Source organism: Pan troglodytes, chromosome 1, assembly GCF_028858775.2.
Source record: "Pan troglodytes isolate AG18354 chromosome 1, NHGRI_mPanTro3-v2.0_pri, whole genome shotgun sequence".
NCBI lineage: Eukaryota > Metazoa > Chordata > Mammalia > Primates > Hominidae > Pan > Pan troglodytes.
Window position 1 is genome coordinate 205,422,025 of NC_072398.2, and position 17,571 is coordinate 205,439,595.

General features: G+C 52.5%; 1 protein-coding gene across 12 annotated transcripts in view; it reads right to left on the reverse strand.

Moving 5' to 3' along the window:
• Positions 1–7,233, reverse strand: part of LDLRAP1 (low density lipoprotein receptor adaptor protein 1) — a 47,538-nt gene extending 40,305 nt beyond the window's left edge. For 5 of the 12 annotated variants that reach the window (XM_063804171.1, XM_054664022.2, XM_063804150.1 and 2 more), the window contains exon 1: positions 7,013–7,213. In XM_063804171.1, coding sequence (XP_063660241.1) covers positions 7,013–7,100 — 88 coding nt within the window. In that variant the 5' untranslated portion in view covers positions 7,101–7,213. Of the gene's footprint in view, positions 1–6,457; positions 6,814–7,012 lie in introns of those variants that run through there. The other 7 variants (XM_016956563.4, XM_063804135.1, XM_054664042.2 and 4 more) reach the window with 5 other exon arrangements.
• Positions 7,234–17,571: the final 10,338 nt, after the last annotated feature.

Below are 17,571 nucleotides of genomic sequence, written 5' to 3' on the forward strand. Positions count from 1 at the left end.
TCCTCCTTCTCTGGCCTGACCCTTCCCCTCCTCTAACCACATCCTTACAGACTGGTTGCCACTCATCAGCCTTAGGCCCTCAGCTCAAGCCCCTCACTTGATGATACAACTGAAGCCCAGACAGGGATGGGACCTGTGCAAGGTAACATGGCAAGTCAGAGGGACTCTCCTCACCCCACCCAGTCCACTATAGACAATCCCCACAATGACCAGTGACTGTGAGGGAATTTTAAGTTTCCCCGTCTCTTCTCCCACAATATCCCTACATACCCCCTACCCCAAGAAGCTCCAACCATGCAGAGCTTCTTCCTTATAATGTAATATTTACTGTCTAACTTCTTTGCCTTTGCTCAAGTAGTTCCCTCTATCCTAAATGCCCTTTCTTCACTTGATCAAACCCCACACATCCAACCTCTTCCAGGAAGCCTCCTTTGAGGCAATATAGCCTCGTGGTTAACAGCAAGGCCTTAATCCTAAGATATCAGCTCCAATGCTTCATGTCTGAGTCATCTTGAGTGAGCTCATTACCTTCCCTGAACCTCAGTTTTTCATCTTTAAAATGGGGGAAACAACAGCTCTGACTCCTGGGGGCTGTTGTGACCTTGGATAAGTTTATAGAATTCAGCAGAGAGGCAGGCCCATCGCAGGTGCTCAGTACACCTTCCAGTGCGGCCTCATCCCTCCTGTGGGCGGGCTGTTGGTGCCTTTCTTGACTGTAAATCTCTTCTTCCTCCTGCAGCCACACCACCCACTGCCAAGCACTGCCTACACGTCTCTTCCCTTTAAAGTACCTGCCATTCATGTCTGCTTCCCCAGGACCTGGCATGGAAGCGTACGCCTGCCCAATGTGGCCGTCCAGTCTGGTCCTGTTTCTCCCTTGTACCCCATGTTCCCAGGCCCCACTGAGATGCTCCTTTCTCTCTAGGAAGCTGCTTGCCTCCTGTGGTCTGTGCACATGACTCATGTCTTCACTAGAGTTTAAGGCCCCTCATGCCCACACCCTCCCCACAGAAACCAGCACCTGGGAGCTCTCAGTGAAGGCCCATTGGTAGGGCTCAGGGCCACACCTGCCCTACTCGCCAGCCACAGCCGGAGGCCTTATTGCCGGGAGGAGCCCACGGCTTCAGGAGGTGCTCCCAGAGGCCCCTGGGCAAATACAGGCCTGAGTGCACAGCCCTGTTCCGGTCCTAGTTATTTTTGGCCCTGTAGTGGGTAATGACTGCGCTATTTTAACGTTGCAATTTTACAGATGACCTGCTGCCGGAGTTAGCTGGGGACAGACCATATGCCTGGTCTAAGGTCTAAATTACAGCTGTGAACACGTGTTCTTTCCTTGTTAAGGCCCCCCAACCACCCGGGAGTCAGAGCTGGGCTGAATGCCCTTGTGCCCCTTCTGCTGCTCCCGGAGACCCTGCCTGGCTGGTGTGTCTGCAACATCAGAGCTGCAGCCAAACCCAGGGGCCAGGGGAGCCTCCAACCAGGGCTCTGGCCTCCAGTCTCCCCCAGCCTGGTGGGGAGATGGCCTCAGAGGCCAGAGTGACAACATCTCAGAAGGGGGCTCAAGCTCTGCCCTGACCTGGAGTGTAGCTGCTTCTCTGGGCTGTAATTCTATCTGACAAATGGGTTCAGCCCCTCAGGAGCGTCACCAGAAGTTTCTGGATGTGAAAAGTACTAGGAAAATTTCAGAAGTCAAAGCTGTTGAGATTGTTATCAAAAGAAAATAATTTTTAAAATGACAAATTGCAGCAGCTACCATTTCCTAAGTACCTACTTACACAGTAAGAGAAAAATATGCTATGGGCTGTGGAGTTCATAGTCACTGAACCTCCCTGGATCTCAGTGTCCTAACTTTAAAACAGGGACAAGACAGGCACAGTGGCTCATGCCTGTAATTCCAGTGTGCTAGGAGGCTGAGAAGGAAGGATTGCTTGAGGCCAGGAGTTCAAGACCAGCCTGGACAACATGGTAAGACCTCGTCTCTACAAAAAATAATTAGCTGGGCGTGGCAGTGTGCACCTGTAGTTCTAGCTACCCAGGAGGATCCCTTGAGCCCAGGAGGTCGAGGCTGCAGTAAGCTATGATCATATCACTGCATTCCAGCCTGGGCAATAGAGTGAGACCTTGTCTCAAATAAATAAATAAATAACAGGGACAATAGGAGTATCCACCTCAGCCAGGCGTGGTGGCTCATGTCTGTAATCCTAGCACTCTGGGTGGCCGAAGCAGGTGGATCACTTGAGGTCAGGAGTTCAGAACAGCCTGGCCAACATGGTGAAACACCGTCTCTACTAAAAATACAAAAAAATTAGCTGTGCGTGGTGGCAGGCGCCTGTAATCCCAGCTACTTGGGAGGCTGAGGCAGGAGAATCACTTAAACCAAGGGGGTGGAGGTTGCACTGAGCCAAGATCCCGCTGCTGCACTCCAGCCTGGGCAACAGAAGGAGACTCCCTCTTAAAAAAAAAAAAAAAAAAAAAAAAAAAAGAGTATCCATCCATGGGGTTGTCTTGAGGATGAACTGAGTTCACACCCGAGGTGAGCTGAGAAGCTTGTCTGGTACATACCAAGTATCACAAGTGTGAGCTACTGTCATTACCAACGGTCAAATGCAAAGAGATTTAACATGTCCATGACCATTCTCATATTGAGAGAAGAGTCCAGGATAGATCAGTGTTCCCATTTCACAGACAAAGAAGCTCAGAGGAGTTTGACCATGGCTCATAATTGACAGCACTGGGACTTCAGTCCATACCTGCCTCCTGCAGCCCAAGCCCCTTGCTGGGGTCAGGCAGAGCTCTGCAGGGCTGCTCAAAAAGAGTATCTGACCCTCAGTGGGCAGTGGGTGACCTCTGACTCCTTCAAGCCACATGCCCCTCACACAGCCCCCAGACCCGTGAGAAGCAGAGTCCTAGCCTCCAGTTCAACATTCCCTGCACTTGCTGTTCCCTCTAGCTGGAACACTGTTCCCAGACTCCTCCCTCCTGGGATTCACCGGTGTGTACCGAGTCACCTTCTCAGAGGTACCTTCCCTGGTGCTGTCAGTGGCCGCCCTTATCCCCCCTGCACACCATTTCCATGTTGTGCTGACTGCCAGTACCTGCCACTCTGCCTGCTGGAGATGCTGAGGCTGGCGCAGACTGGGGAATGAAGATCTCCCGACCCCAGGAGTCCCCTCCACTGGGCTTCCGGGAACTGCCCCTCCAGTGGAACGGCTCTGAAGAGCACGTTCTACACTGCCTCCCACAGTTCCCACAGCAGGGTTAAGCTCCAGGAGTCCCTGGTGGTAATTTGCTTTATTTATTTATTTATTATTATTTGAGACAAAGTCTCACTGTGTCCCCTAGGCTGGAGTGCAGTGGCGTGATCCCGGCTCACTGCAACCTCTGCCTCCCAAGTTCAAGCGATTCTCCTGCCTCAGCCTCCCAAGTAGCTGGGATTACAGGCCTGCACCACCCCACCCAGCTAATTTTTATATTTTAAGTAGAGATGGGGTTTCATCATGTTGGCCAGGCTGGTCTCGAACTCTTGACCTCAGGTGATCTGCCCACCTTGGTCTCCCAAAGTGCTGGGATTACAGGCATGAGCCACCGCGCCCTGCCGGTAATTTGCTTTATAATGTCCACTTTGTGGACTCCCCTCCCTTCTCACTTGTCCTAACAATATTTCCTGCCATCTTGTACCAAATAAATGACTTGCACTCCAATCCTTGTCTCTAGAGGAACCCAAATGAAGACACTATCCTATCTTACAAAGCTGTCCCATCATTTCCTCACCCTGCTTTATTTTTATTTGTCCTGCTACCAATGTCCACAACCACACCACTGATCTACACCCTTGTTGTGGTGCACCAGACTGTAAGCCACAGATGTCCAATCTTTTGGCTTCCCTGGGCCACACTGGAAGAATTGTCTTGGGCCACACATAAAATATACTAAAACTAATGATAGCTGATGAGCTTAAAAAAAAATCACAAAAAAACTCATAAGAAAGTTTATGAATTTGTGTTGGGCCACATTCATTTGCAATATCCTTTATTATAAATATTATAAATATGATTATATCCTCCCTCCCTTGCCTTCCACCATGAACTAGCTTTACTGGAATCTGCACCTCCTATTTCTTCACCCCTTCTCTCTGGGTAAGCACAACCCACAAAAGAACCGGAGGGCCTGAATGATCCCAGTACCTCTGGAAAGAGTGCTGAGGGGCCAAGGTGAGCCCCTCTTCCAGGCAGCTGGAAGGAAAATGCCTGGCCAGGGACTGAGATAAAATATTGATGTCTCCCCAGGGGATAGGAAAAGCCATGTGTGGGAGAGGAAGAGAGCCCTCTTTCAAGGTCAGGACAACCAGGAATCCACTGCAGGCATGAAGCTGGGTGGAAAGAAGCCTGGGGTGCTGGCTTTGCTGTGTGACCTCAGGCAAGGTGCTGCCCTTCTCTGGGCTTCTTTCTCCACAAATAAGCAATGCTCATGCTAATCCTAGTGAGGACCTTGAGGAGGAGGAGCAGGTCACAACTGAGAGCAGGGTTCGAGTCTAACTTTAACTCCACTGGCTTCAGTTTGGCCTCAAAACTCAACCACAGGGACCAGGTCCAAGGCTAGGCTGGGTCACAACCCTGAGCAAGGTGACCCTAGCACCCCCACCCCCACATACCCCATGGCCCCTGCTCTAATCTGTGGCCACTGCTGTCAGAGGCTGCCAGCCCAACGTGGGGCAGGTGGGGCCTGCTCCCAGCTCCTCCCATGGCAGAGTTCACCAAGCACACTGGTAAGACCCCTGCGCTAGGAATGTGGAGCTCTGCCTCTTAGACGCTCTGTGTCTGGGGCCAATGACTCCAATGCTCAGAGTCTCAGTTCCTTTGTCTCTAAAATGGGTCTGCTCTGTCACCTCACAGGAGTCAATGAGAGAATGGAAGCAAAAACAGGTTGTAAAACAGTTACAAAAGCAGCAGTTACCATTTACCAAACTCCTCCTCTATGCCAGGCAAACGCAATTCCACTTGATCCCCACAAACAGCTGGAGGCAGGTACTACTGTTATTTGCAATTTACAGGTGAGGAAATTTAGACCTCATCACGAGGGACAGGTGGGGCTCGGCCTGCCCTCCTTCAGGTCCAGAGGCTCCAGGACAGCACTTTGGGCTTACCAGGGCCTGGAGGAGGGGAAGAGGTGCTCCTCTCCTTTCCTCCAAAGGGGCAGACAGGCTCGGGGCCCCCAAAACCCATCTCACCACAGTACTAATCATGCTGGCAGCGTCCCAAGGATAGGCAGGGGGAAGAGGAGCAGAGGAGAAGAAAGCCACCAGTTAGGAGGGAGCATTATTACCAATAATCTCCTTGATACTCCTGCCAGGTAAGAGTTTTTATCCCCATGTTGCAGATGAGGAAACCGAGGATCAGAAAGGACAAGTGACTTGCCCAAGATTGAAGATGGCAAGAGAAATTCTCTTCCACCATCCAAAGCGGCTACCTCTTCCACGTCCCCAGATTCAGAGATATTTCTTTCTAGCCTCCCTTCCCTTGCCAGCCCCACTTCCTTCAAAACCACTTCCCTGGGGGCTGCCCCACCACCCTCCCTCCCTCATTCCTGGAGAAAACCGCAGGATTCTCCCACTGGAACAGATGGCCATCTCAGAAGTCCTGGTCAAATCTTGCCAGTTTTTAAAGGGTCTATTTTGGGATGCAATCAGTGTGATAAACAGTACATCCCCTGGCCTAGTGGCCCAGCCCTAATGGGTCTCTGACCCCACCCCCCACCAGCAGGCACCACCCCACATTCCCAATGCCAATGCCAGTCTCAGCTGGGAGGCGGCCACAGCTGAACAACAGAGTGGGGCCAGAGGAGGAGCGAGGCGGGCCCTCTAGGCCCAGACACGCTGGCACTCCTTGGACCAGGGAGCTCGGGCTCCCCTGGCAGAGCCCTGTAAGGCCAAGAGGGGATGGGATAAGGGGGTGCTGTACTGTCAGTTGTTTCCTGATGAGGGGAGAGGCTGTGGCCCGAAGTGGGTGGCAGGGAGGTGGGAGTGTGCAGCAGTCCTGGGCTCTGGCTCCAAAACCGGCAGGAAGGTGTGTGTGACCCCAGGCAAGCCACTCTCTTCTCCCTCCCAAACAACGAGACCTGCGCTAGGCTGGGTCTTCTGGCTTCAGGGGAAGGTGCTAGGTGACAAGTTCCCTGAGCGTAATCAGAGACTGGGGGAGAGAAAGTGGGGGGAGGCCCCTCCCAGCCTCCCAGACGCCCCAGGGAGAGGTGGCGGCGAGTCTGCCGTTTGCCTGGGCACCCAAGGGACTCTGGAAGCCCGACGGGAAAGGTGCCAGAGAAAACAGGTTTCAAAAATAGTCGGGACGCCAGGCTTGCCACCTGGACCCGGCTAGAGGAAGGGACGTAAGGGTCTAGATCGCCTGATGTGGGGCTCTCCCGAGGCACCCCAGGCGGGGCCTCGCTCCCAATTTCAAGTACGTACCTGCGACCCCGGGCTCACACCTGGATGGGTGTCTGGGCACCCGGAGTCAAAAGTTGGCCCGGAGGGTCGGGCAGGGGGCGGGAGAACGGGCCAGTGGGCTCCTGCCCGCCGCAGCTGCTGGCTGGGGCGCAGGGGTGCGGGACGGGGGCGTCTTCCCAAGCCCCTGCGCCCTCTCCTCCTCCCCTAGGCACCGACGACGAGCGCCTGCCTCCCCCTAGCTGGCCAGGACAGCAGGGCGGGAGGTGCCGCGGGTGGCGGGGGCCTCTTCTCCCAACCTGCACCCCACCCCATGCCGGCTGCACCTGAGGACCCCGAGCTCCGGCTCCTTCCTCAGCGCTGCCCCTCCTCGCAGCGGCTTCGAGCGGCCGGCGAGTAGGTGCACAACTTGACCCCGGCCGACCCCCTGCCCCGCAGGGCCGGGAAAGGGCCACGCCGGGACCGGAGCGCCGGTCAGGCCCCGCCTCTGCCCAACTTGGCCGCACTTCGGGCGCCCGCTGAGGCCCCGCGCGCCTCTGCCCGATCCCGGCCCGGCCCGGCTGACGCGCGCACACTCACTGCGGTGCCGGCCACCGCCCCCCCAGCTCTGCTTGGCCAAGCTGGGGCTCCGGATCAGCGCCCGCCCCGCCGACTTGAGCGCGTCCATGGCCCGCTCCGGCCGCCGCCGCCGCTGCCGCAGCCAAAACTCCGTCAGGAAAAACTTTCCGCCCGGCCCTGCGGCGCGCGGGCTGCGCGCTCCTCCCCTCCCAGCGCCAGCTCCGCCGCGGCGTCCGACGGGGCGGGGCGAGAGAGAACAGGCCCCGCCCCCAGACGGGCCCCGCCCCCGACGGCCGGTCTCGCCCCGCCCGGTCCCTGTCCAGGCTCCAGGTCCAGGCACCAAGAGTTTCCGAGGCTGCCCGAAGGCGCCAGAAGATAGCAAATCGCAAGCCCTAGACGCCCCCGCTTTCCTCCTTTTCCCCAATCCCCACCCCGTAGGGGCCTGAGGGCCTGAGAGCAGCGGCCTAGGATTTCCAGTGACCATTTTACAGATGGGGAGACTGAGGGCTCCTCCAGTGGTGAAAGGTCTTGTTCAGGGACAAAAGCAATGCGATGTCCAGGGCAGTGGGAAACTTAGGAAATAGTGGAGGCTGTAAGCCAGGGATATCCAAACTTTTGGCTTCCTTAGGCCACATTGGAAGAAGTGTCTTGGGCCACACATGAAATACACTAACACTAACGACAGCTGATGAGCTAAAATATATATATACACACACACACTCATGTTTTTTGTTTTTCTGTGTTGTTTTTTTTTTCCTGAGACAGAGTTTCACTCTGTTCCCCAGGTTGGAGTGCAGTGGTGCGATCTCGGGTCACTGCAACCTCTACCTTCCGGGTTCAAGCTATTCTCGTGCCTCAGCCTCCCGAGTAGCTGGGATTACAGGCATGCACCACCATGCCTGGCTAATTTTTGTATTATTAATAGAGATGGAGTTTTGCCATGTTGGCCAGGCTGGTCTCGAACTCCTGACCTCAAGTGATCTGCCCGCCTCAGCCTCCCAAAGTGCTGGGATGGCTGTGAGCCACCACACCCGGCCCAAAAAAATCTCATAATGTTTTAAGAACCTTTACCAATTTGTGTTGGGCTCCATTCAAAGCCGTCCTGGACCTCACATGGCCAGTGGGCCACAGGTTGGACAAGCTTGCAGTATAGACCCTTGTTAGGCGCAGGGTCGGTATATAAAAATTTGCCTTTAGCAAGTCCAGCCAGGCACTTTACTCATCCTCGTAGCTCCCAGGCTGCTCCCTGGCACCACCTGAGCATGCTGGGCCACCCCATGCCCCCGCAACTTCCCAGGTAGCCTCATAGATGGTATGATCTGGAACGTGCCCCTGACACTGACTTGCTGTGTGACCTCAGGCAAGTACTTCCCCTCTCTGAGTCTTGTTTATCTGTGAATGAGAGTCAGTGCTATCTCTAGTGATCCTTCCAACCTGCCAGGGTCAAGAGTCTGCATGACCTTGACCCTGACCCCAAGCTGCTTCCTAGGAGCATTCGGAGGGCAGTCTGAACCCCAGAATTGCTCAGGCACAGATGTTCTAACTCCAGGATTGGAAGGATTTGTTCTAACTCTCTAGGATGCCATGCCTTCCTTTCAAACTGTGCCAAAAGGAGCCAGAGGGAGGACACACACATCCAAGCCACAGCCTGGCTTCTTTTAGAAGGGGGTGCCTCAGGCAAGGCCAACTTCAACCTCTGTAATTACTCCCGGCTCAGAAGCCAGCAGTCCTCTCTGTGTCGGGAGAAAGATAGTGCTGTGCTGTCCCCAGCTGGATAGGGCGGCCTCACTGACATTCCCCTGTTTATAAACCAAGTGCTTTGTTAGCCAGTCTGTCCTTGGCTTCCCCAGCAACACTGCTTAGGTGGACCCACTTTACAGATGAGAGCCCTAGGTCAGGGAGGGAAGCATTCACTGATAGTCTCTGAGAGTCAGAGACTGGGATCAGACTCAGGCCCATAGGCAATGGGGTAGAGTATAATGCCAGGGGTTAGAACCCAGCTGTCCTTCTGGTGGTTGTGAACTCACCTTTCTGAGCCTCATCTGTAAAAGGGACAACTATATCTATTTCACAGGGCTGTCCTTAAGGACTAAATAACAGGAGTTGGAATGGCTGAATCCTGTTCTTGAGAACCCACCTTTAAAGTTGCCTCCTCCAGGAAGGCTTCCCTGACTACCACCCATGGATTAAGTTTCTCTTTGTGGGTGCCCACAGTCCTGAACTTTCAGGATTGCAAGCACTACTGCTGCCTGTTTATACTCTTCTCATCTCCATTAGACTTTGTACCCTCCAAAAGCAGGAAGTTTTTCTGATTCATTTCTGAATCCCAAATGCCTAGTAAGGGGTCCAAATGGAGTTGGAACACAGTCAGTGTTCCTATCCTTCCTCCCTCCTTTCCTCCCCTTCTCCCTTTCTCCAGCTTTTCACCAAACCAGGCTGCCTTCTGCAAAAGGGCTGTGGCAATAGGTAGATGGGTCCACAGGGCTGAGTGCCCCTAGCTCACTTATCCCAAGCCAGCTAGATTCTGGAATAGTAGAGAGAGCATTCTGAAGCAGGGAGGAAAAGTGATCACCCAGGGCAGACTGGCCAAGGGCAGCTGGTGGTGTCCGGCTGGCAGGGGGCACCATATGGGCCTGATAAGCAGGAAGGCCTGGGAACGCTGCGTGTGCAACGAGAACTGTTTACCGGCCTTTGCAGTTTCCCGGAGATGGCTTGCTGGGAGCTGTCAGCCATGTGTCCCCTGCAGAGGGGCAGCCTGCTAGTGCCCCTTCTGCCAATCCCAGAAACAGAAGCAGAAACAGAAGGTCAGAGCTGCGAGTGGCCTCCTCTGAGGTCACTGTGGCCAAACCCTCATTTCACAGATGAGGAGCCTAAGGCCCAGAGAGGGACAGGGACTTACGCAAGGTTACACAGCAAGCCAGGAACAGATGCCAGGTCTCCTGCCTCCCACCTTGGATGCTTGTAACAACGAGGAGGAGGCAAAGAAGTAGGGCCGCGTGCGGTGGCTCGTGCCTGTAATCCCAGCACTTTGGGAGACTGAGGCGGATCACCTGAGGTCGGGAATTTGAGACCAGCCTGACCAACGTGGAGAAACCCTGTCTCCACTAAAAATACAAAATTAGCTGGGCGTGGTGGCACATGCCTGTAATCCCAGCTACTCGGGAGGCTGAGGCAGGAGAATTGCTTGAACTCAGGAGGCAGAGGTTGCAGTGAGCCGAGATCACGCCACTGCACTCCAGCCTGGGCAACAAGAGCAAATCTCCGTCTCAAAAAAAAAAAAAAAAGAAAAGAAAAGAAAAAAATAAGTCCTGAAATTGAAGAGGGGCTTGAAAGGGGATTTTTCTTTTCTCTTTTGTTTGGTTTTCTGTTTATCTGCTCTAACTTTGTAAACATTTCTGCAGTGATCATGTTCCTTTAGTAATCAGAAAAAGAACAATAAAAGGGGTGGGGGAGCTACCTATGAGAATAAATGGCTTTTGTCTTTAGTCAAATGGCATCAGCTACAATCTTACTAATTTCTTCCTCATTGGACCCACAGGACCCCAGCGAGATAGTGGATGCCAAGGAGTTGACAGGGCTGTCAGCCTCTCTCCAGCCATCATTTGGGCTTGCACTGGGACCAAGACAAAAGCCTAAGCTGGGATGAGAGTCCCTGGTTTCCTCAGGTGGTCTGTCCTCCCTACTTCCCTGAGCCAATCCCTTCCTCTGTTTCTTCATCTGTAAAATGGGAGTTATTAGTGGAAGACACCAGAGCGCAGTAGTTAAGCACACTGATGCTGCATCCCGGGATCCAGGCTTCCCTATTTCTTTACTGCATGGCCTTAGGCAAGTTATTTAAATTCCACAGGCCTCAGTTTCCTCTAAAATGTAAAATTGGTGCAATGGACTGAATGTTTCTGTCCTATCAAAATTCGTATGTCAAAATCCTAACCTTCAAGGTATCAGCAGATGGGGCCGTTGGGAGGTAATCCCTTCATGAAAGCAGAGCCCTCATGAATGGGATGAGCATAAAGAAGACCCCAGAGAGATTCCTGGCCCTGTTCACTCTTACAGTGACAAGACAGCCATCTATGAACCAGGAAGCCGGCCCTCGCCAGACGGAATATGCCAACACCTTGAACTTGAACTTCCCAGCATCTGCAACTGTGAGAAATACATTTTTGTTGTTTATAAGGCAGCCGGTCTTTGGTATTTTTATTAGAGCAGCCCGAATAGACTAGAATAATGGGGATTACACCTCGTGGAGTCATCAGGAGGATTAAAAGTTAAGGTTGGCTGGGTGCCGAGGCTCACGCCTGTAATCCCAGCACTTTGGGAGGCCCAGGTGGGCGGATCACCTGAGGCCAGGAGTTTGAAACCAGCCTGGCCAACATGGTGAAACACCTTCTCTACTGAAATACAAAAATTAGCTGGGTGTGGTAGCAGGTGCCTGTAGTCCCAGCTACAGGCTGGGACATTAACAAAAGTTAATGTTTGTGACATGTTTCGAATTCTGCCTGGCATATAGTAAGTGATATATATGTTGCATATATATATATATATATATATATATTTTTTTTTTTTTTTTTTTTTTTTTTTGAGATGGAATCTAGCTCCATCTTTTTGTTTTTTTTTTGAGATGGAGTCTAGCTCTGTTGCCCAGGCTGGAGTGCAGTGGTGTCATCTCGGCTCACTGCAACCTCCGCCTCCCAGGTTCAAGTGATTCTCCTGCCTCAGCCTCCTGAGTAGCTAGGATTACAGGCACCCACCACCACGCCCAGCTAATTTTTGTATTTTTAGTAGAGAGAGGGGTTTGACCATGTTGATCAGGCTGGTCTCGAACTCCTGACCTCGTGATCCGCCTGCCTTGGCCTCGCAAAGTGCTGGGATTACAAGCATGAGCCACCATGCCCAGCCACATATTTTAATAAAACTAAAATTGCTTTCCTAACTGGGTGAACAATGAAGATGACATGGCTGGAGTACCTATGAATATCATAATTCTTGGCTGGTCCCCAGGGAAGGGAGCTCTCTCTCCGGGTTGGAACCAGCATAGCCCAGTCTGAGGGGGCAGGCAGGCTAACATCACACCCTCAATGGACAGGGTAGGGTTGCCCCACCCTAGCTGGGGCCCAGGTTGGAGACAGTACTCTCCTAGGGAGTCAGAGGGAGCCTGGGTTACTTACTGGTGAGTCACAAGCCCCAAGGCTCTGACCTTTTACCCCAAATGCAGGGCCTTTCCTGCCTGCTGTGCCCGCTGACCTGACCACCCCAACCAGTTGCCTCTGAACCCATCCTTCCTCAGACCCTTCCCATGCAGCTGCTTCTTCCAGGAACATCCAGCCAGACTGCTTCAACTCTCCTGGCCTCCCTACCTTTGCCCTGAACAGCTACTTGGCCTCCTCCCTAACACCTATGATCACAGCCACCCACACACCAGTGTTCTCTCCCCAACACACACACACTCCTAAACAACTGTTAGACCTTGGAGCTCCACATACCTTGGCTCTAAAACAAATCCTCCATGTATGTATATGTAACCTTAGCTATCTCTGAGCCTCAGTTTCCTCATCTGTATAGTGGGCATAATACCTACCTTAGAGGGCTTTGTAAGCCTTCTGTGGGATAATATATGGAAAATGCTTAGTCTAGTGCCAGGCGTGTGGCGAGCGCTCAGTAAATGGTAACAGGGTTGGGCACGGTGGCTCACGCCTGTAATCCCAGCACTTTGGGAGGCTGAGGTGGGTGGATCATCGCTTGAGCTCAGGAGTTCAAGACCAATCTGGGCAACAAAGCAAAACCTTGTCTCTATAAAACAAAATTTAAAAAATTAGCCAGGTATGGTGGCATACATCTGTGGTCCCAGCTTCTCAGGAGGCTGAGGTGGAAGGATCGCTTGAGCCCAGGAGGCAGAGGTTGCAGTGAGCTGAGACTGCGCCACTGAACTCCAGCCTGGGCGACAGAGACACTGTCTCAAAGAAATAAAAATGAAGATAAACTTTTTTTTTAAAGGGAAACTCTGGTTATCATTATTATGATTATGGTGAGCCTGTTTGCCTCTTCCAGCAGCTGGGTGTGCCTCAAGCATGGGGGCTGGAAATCAGCATTCACTCCAGGGGCTCCTGGAGCTGCTGACCAGTGCCTGGCACAAAGGAGATGCCCCATACACATCCAATGGCTGAATTTCTGTCTCTGGTTCTCATAGTGTCTGGCAAGTGGGTGAGGAAGGATGAGAAACAGCAGCCCCTAATGGGGCTGGGGAGGTGCTCCTGAGGGGAGCCCCTCGGTACCTACCTTTCCAAATCGCCCTCCGTGGTGGGACCAGCAGCTGTCTCCTCCCCCAGCCTAGCATCCACAGGGAGATCTCTAGGCTGTGGAGCCACTGAGCTAATTAAGAATGACAAAGCACCGTGTAATTGCCAGCAATTGATGAGTCCCCTGCCTCCTGCCCCCGCTTCCCTCATCCTCCTTGGCACTGTCTGGCCTGGAGGTCACTGCACAGACATGGAGGCAGGCAGAGTGGTGTGACTGAGCACAGGCTGGTGTCAGGAGACCTGGGGGCTGGCCACCTCTGCCACCCTCTTGCAGTGGCACTTTGGGCAAGGAAGTTCCCTTCTTAAACTGGCTCTATTTCCCTTTTTCTGTCTACAGGGATCTTGACCTTGTGCTGAAAGGAGGTAGGAGGAGGGACAAAGTGAAGGGGCCAGGCCAAAGAGGACTCCGCTAAGGGGTCTGCTGCACCTTCCAGACTGGTTGAGTACAAGGCAGACAGCCTCAGGTTTGAGTCCCAAGCCCCACCCAGCAGCTGTGTGATCGTGGGCAGCCCACCTACCTACCGTCTCCATGCAGCAGGTTCCTCAGCTCTAAAATGGGACTCGCCTGAGAGCACTTAGCTCTTACTAGGACAACCTGCATGTGTCCTGAATCTGGGCCTATAAAGAGACCTCTGGACAAGCCCAATGCTATCAAAGAGAGTGTAGATATTAAGGGTTGAGAACTTTTAGAGCAATTTGATAGAGTAATTTTATGTCTGTTGAATCTCATTTTTAAAATTAGGCTTGTGTTTTTCGTCATTTTATTGTATTTTTCTAGTAATTCGTTTTCCTTGTATTTTACAAAAGCATTGGTCTGTGACAGAAGAGAAATTCTTTTAAAAACGGTCCTGCTCCACTGATGCTTCGAGAAGCATTACTTAGTGGACTTCATAAAACAGACATTGGTGGCAATCTTGCCATAATATCTGTATAGTTCCAGGGTTTGATTTCCAGAAACCTTCAACTTCTCCAAAGCCTGTGAGATAAAGACCAAACCCCTTAGCCTGGCTTTCGAGGCCCTTCTCACTAAAGTCCCAACCCACCTTCCCACCCCTCGTCCTCCCCAGCCGCATAGCCTTGTGATACTACCCTGTAACCCCTTCCCCTAAACTTCCTGTGTCCTCCTACTTCTCCATGCCTTTGCTGTTCCTTCTACCTGGAATGCCTTTCTCCAGTTTGCCCTCCAACTGGCAAACTCCTATTCATCCTTCAAAGCCCAGACTAAATGTCACCAATCCTGGGAAGCCTTTCCCAATGCCACTCCAGCACTCACCCCAGGTGGGGTTGCTCCCTTCTCCATACTTCACATGGAGCATGTGTGGGGACAGGACATCGCTATGGTTAAGGCTACAGGCTCAGCAGTCAGAACAATGTGGGCTTCAGACCTGACTTTGCCAGCTGCACAATCCTGGGCAGGTGACTTAATACTGCCGAGCCTCATTTTCCCGTCTGTGCAGTGGAGTCTAGAGGTGATATGTGAAAAGTTTCCAGCACCATGGCACACGGTAGAGACCTCAGATACGACAGCTGCTGTCAATGGTATCCCTTTGGTTCATAACTTTCCACATTGCTTTTCTGTCTCCCTACTAGGCTGGTTGCTACTTGAGAGGAGGGGCACTTGAGAGTGTCTGATTTGCCTAGATGTTTCCTGTGCCCAGCCCAGGGCTTGCACAGAGCCATGCGTTGAGTGTGGGTCTCTGGGTGCTCCCTGCCCCATGGTGCTGGCAGCTTGCTACCTTGTCAGTGGCGTGCTGATTAACCCAATTTCTGATTTGTACTGTTTGCCAATTTCCATGATGCAAATACACCCACCACGACCAATTTCAAGTTACCAGAAGTTTAATAACCATCTCGCAAAACTGCTAAATATTGAACAACCTGCTCATTTGAGCCACCCGGCTCCCGCACCCCTCCGGGTGTGACTATGGCGAGCATAAGACGAACCAGAGCAGGCTTGGGTCCTGGTTGAGGGACCGGCTGCCTCCCATGCCCTCTGCCCAGCCAGCACATTGAGGGCCACCCAGGGAAGGGCCAAAGGGTCAGCCATGCCCCACACAGAGGCCTTCGCTCATCTCCCTCCCCTAGGCCTCCAGCCCCTTTGTTTTCTGAGATAAAAGCTGTGAAATTGTTCATCTGTCTCCTCCCGCAGAAGGAAGAACAGGGGCTGGTTAAGGGGCCTGGCAGATCCATCCATCAGTGGTTCTTGGGGGCCTGGGCAAGAGGGTGCTAGCCATGCAGGCCACAGGGCCCAACTTGCAATAGCCCTGTCCCCACAGCTGTTGCAAGCGAATCAAGTTAAACCTGGTCACAATGGGGATCAAAGAAAGCTTGTGCACAACCTCCTCTAGCCTCCTTTCCTATGACCCCTTTATCTCCCAGGCTCAGAAGGGTCCCCACTTGGCATCTGCCATTACTGTCCTGCAATTCTTCATAATTTCTTTTTTTTTTGAGACAGAGTCTCACTCTGTCGCCCAGGCTGGAGTGCAGTGGCGCGATCTCAGCTCACTGCAACCTCCACCTCCTGGGTTCAAGCAATTCTCTTGCCTCAGCCTCTCCAGTAGTTGGGACTACAGGCACGTACCATCACGCCCAGGTAATTTTTGTGTTTTTAGTAGAGACAGGGTCTCACCATGTTGGACAGGCTGGTCATGAACTCCTGGCCTCAGGTGATCCGCCTGCCTCGGCCTCCCAAAGTGTTGAGATTACAGGCGTGAGCCATCACACCCAGCCAATTCTTCATAATTTCATCTTTGAATTTGTGTTTTGTACATGAAGTCTGATGGGACAGTGGAGCATGCCTAGAGTCTTTGGAGCCTCAGCTTAAGTGTGTGCCAGCTCCGCTGCTGCTCCCCTTCTGTTAGCACCTGTTCGCCTCCTATGCCTAGCTCCACTCTGCAGCTGTGCTGTCTCCTGTGCCAGGCAGGACCCTGGGCCCAGGCATGGGGGAGGGGGGACGGTTTGGAATCAGGTGCACACACCCTTCGTCATCTTGGGCAGGGCATGGCAGCAGCTCTCCCCACCCTGGGCTGGCAGCACCATGGCACATCTGGTGGGTAGCTGGCTAGAGGCCACATCTCAGCGGGGGAAAGACACCGATCCAGGGACTCAGCACATCCTGGTATGGTTTAAAGACCCTTGGGGGTGGCCCATCTGCCAAGGGTTGGGGAAGTGGACCCGTGGGAAGGAGAGGCCTGGCTTGGCTTCAACACACCCTACTCACACCCGGCGTACCTTGCATCAGTCCAGTGTCTGGCTAGAGGGGAGCCTGGGAGAGCTGAGTGCTCACAGTAGGGTTCACGTGGACAATCTGACCACTGTCAGTCTCCAGAGAGTGGGCGTGTCCTCCACTGTGGGGTGGCGCCCCTGGGCACCTATGAGGGTCTTTATGAGTCTTCCTGTGCCCAGAAGCACTTTCTCACCAGTGCTGAGGCGATGGCCTCTTCTTTCTTCCAATCTTCCTGCATCTGACTTATGTCTGTCTCTTCTGGCCGGCTTGAGGCACCCTCAGGGATGAGCCATGAAAGAAAAATTGAGTAATTTCTGTGATTCCACACACAAGTTAAAGGCTCTGATATTTGCATTGTAAACTGACATTGCATAATACAAAGATGAATGGTAAAATTCATGCTAATAATATAAATTTTTAATTTTTCCTTACTTAGAACCACATAAATAGCCAATAAAAAAAACACAGTGACAAGAGGAAAACCTCAGAAGAAAGAAAAAAAATTATGAGTGTACCTTCTTTTTTCTTTTCTTTAGTTTTTTTGTTTAGTTTTTTTTTTTTTTTTTTTTTTTTTGAGACAGGGTCTTGCTCTGTTGCCCAGGCTGAGTGCAGTGGTATGATCTCAGCTCACCTCCACCTCCCCAGTTAAAGTGATTCTCCAGCCTTAGCCTCCCAAGTAGCTGGGACTACAGGTGCGTACCACCACACCTTGCTAATTTTTGTCCAGTCTCAGCCTCCCAAGTAGCTGGGACTACAGGCACATGCCACCACACCTGGCTAATTTTTGTATTTTTAGTAGAGACTAGGTTTCACTATGTTGGCCAGCCTGGTCTTAAACTCCTGACCTCAAGTGATCCACCTGCCTCGGCCTCCCAAAGTGCTGGGATTACAGGCGTGAGCCACCGTGCCTGTTTTGTTTTTTTTTTTTCCAAATAGAGACAGGATCTTGCTTTGTTGCCCAGGTTGGTCTCAAGTTCCTGGGCTCAAGTGATCCTCCTGCTTCGGCATCCCAAAGTGCTAGGATTACAGGCGTGAACCACTGCACCTTTACCTGCCCACAT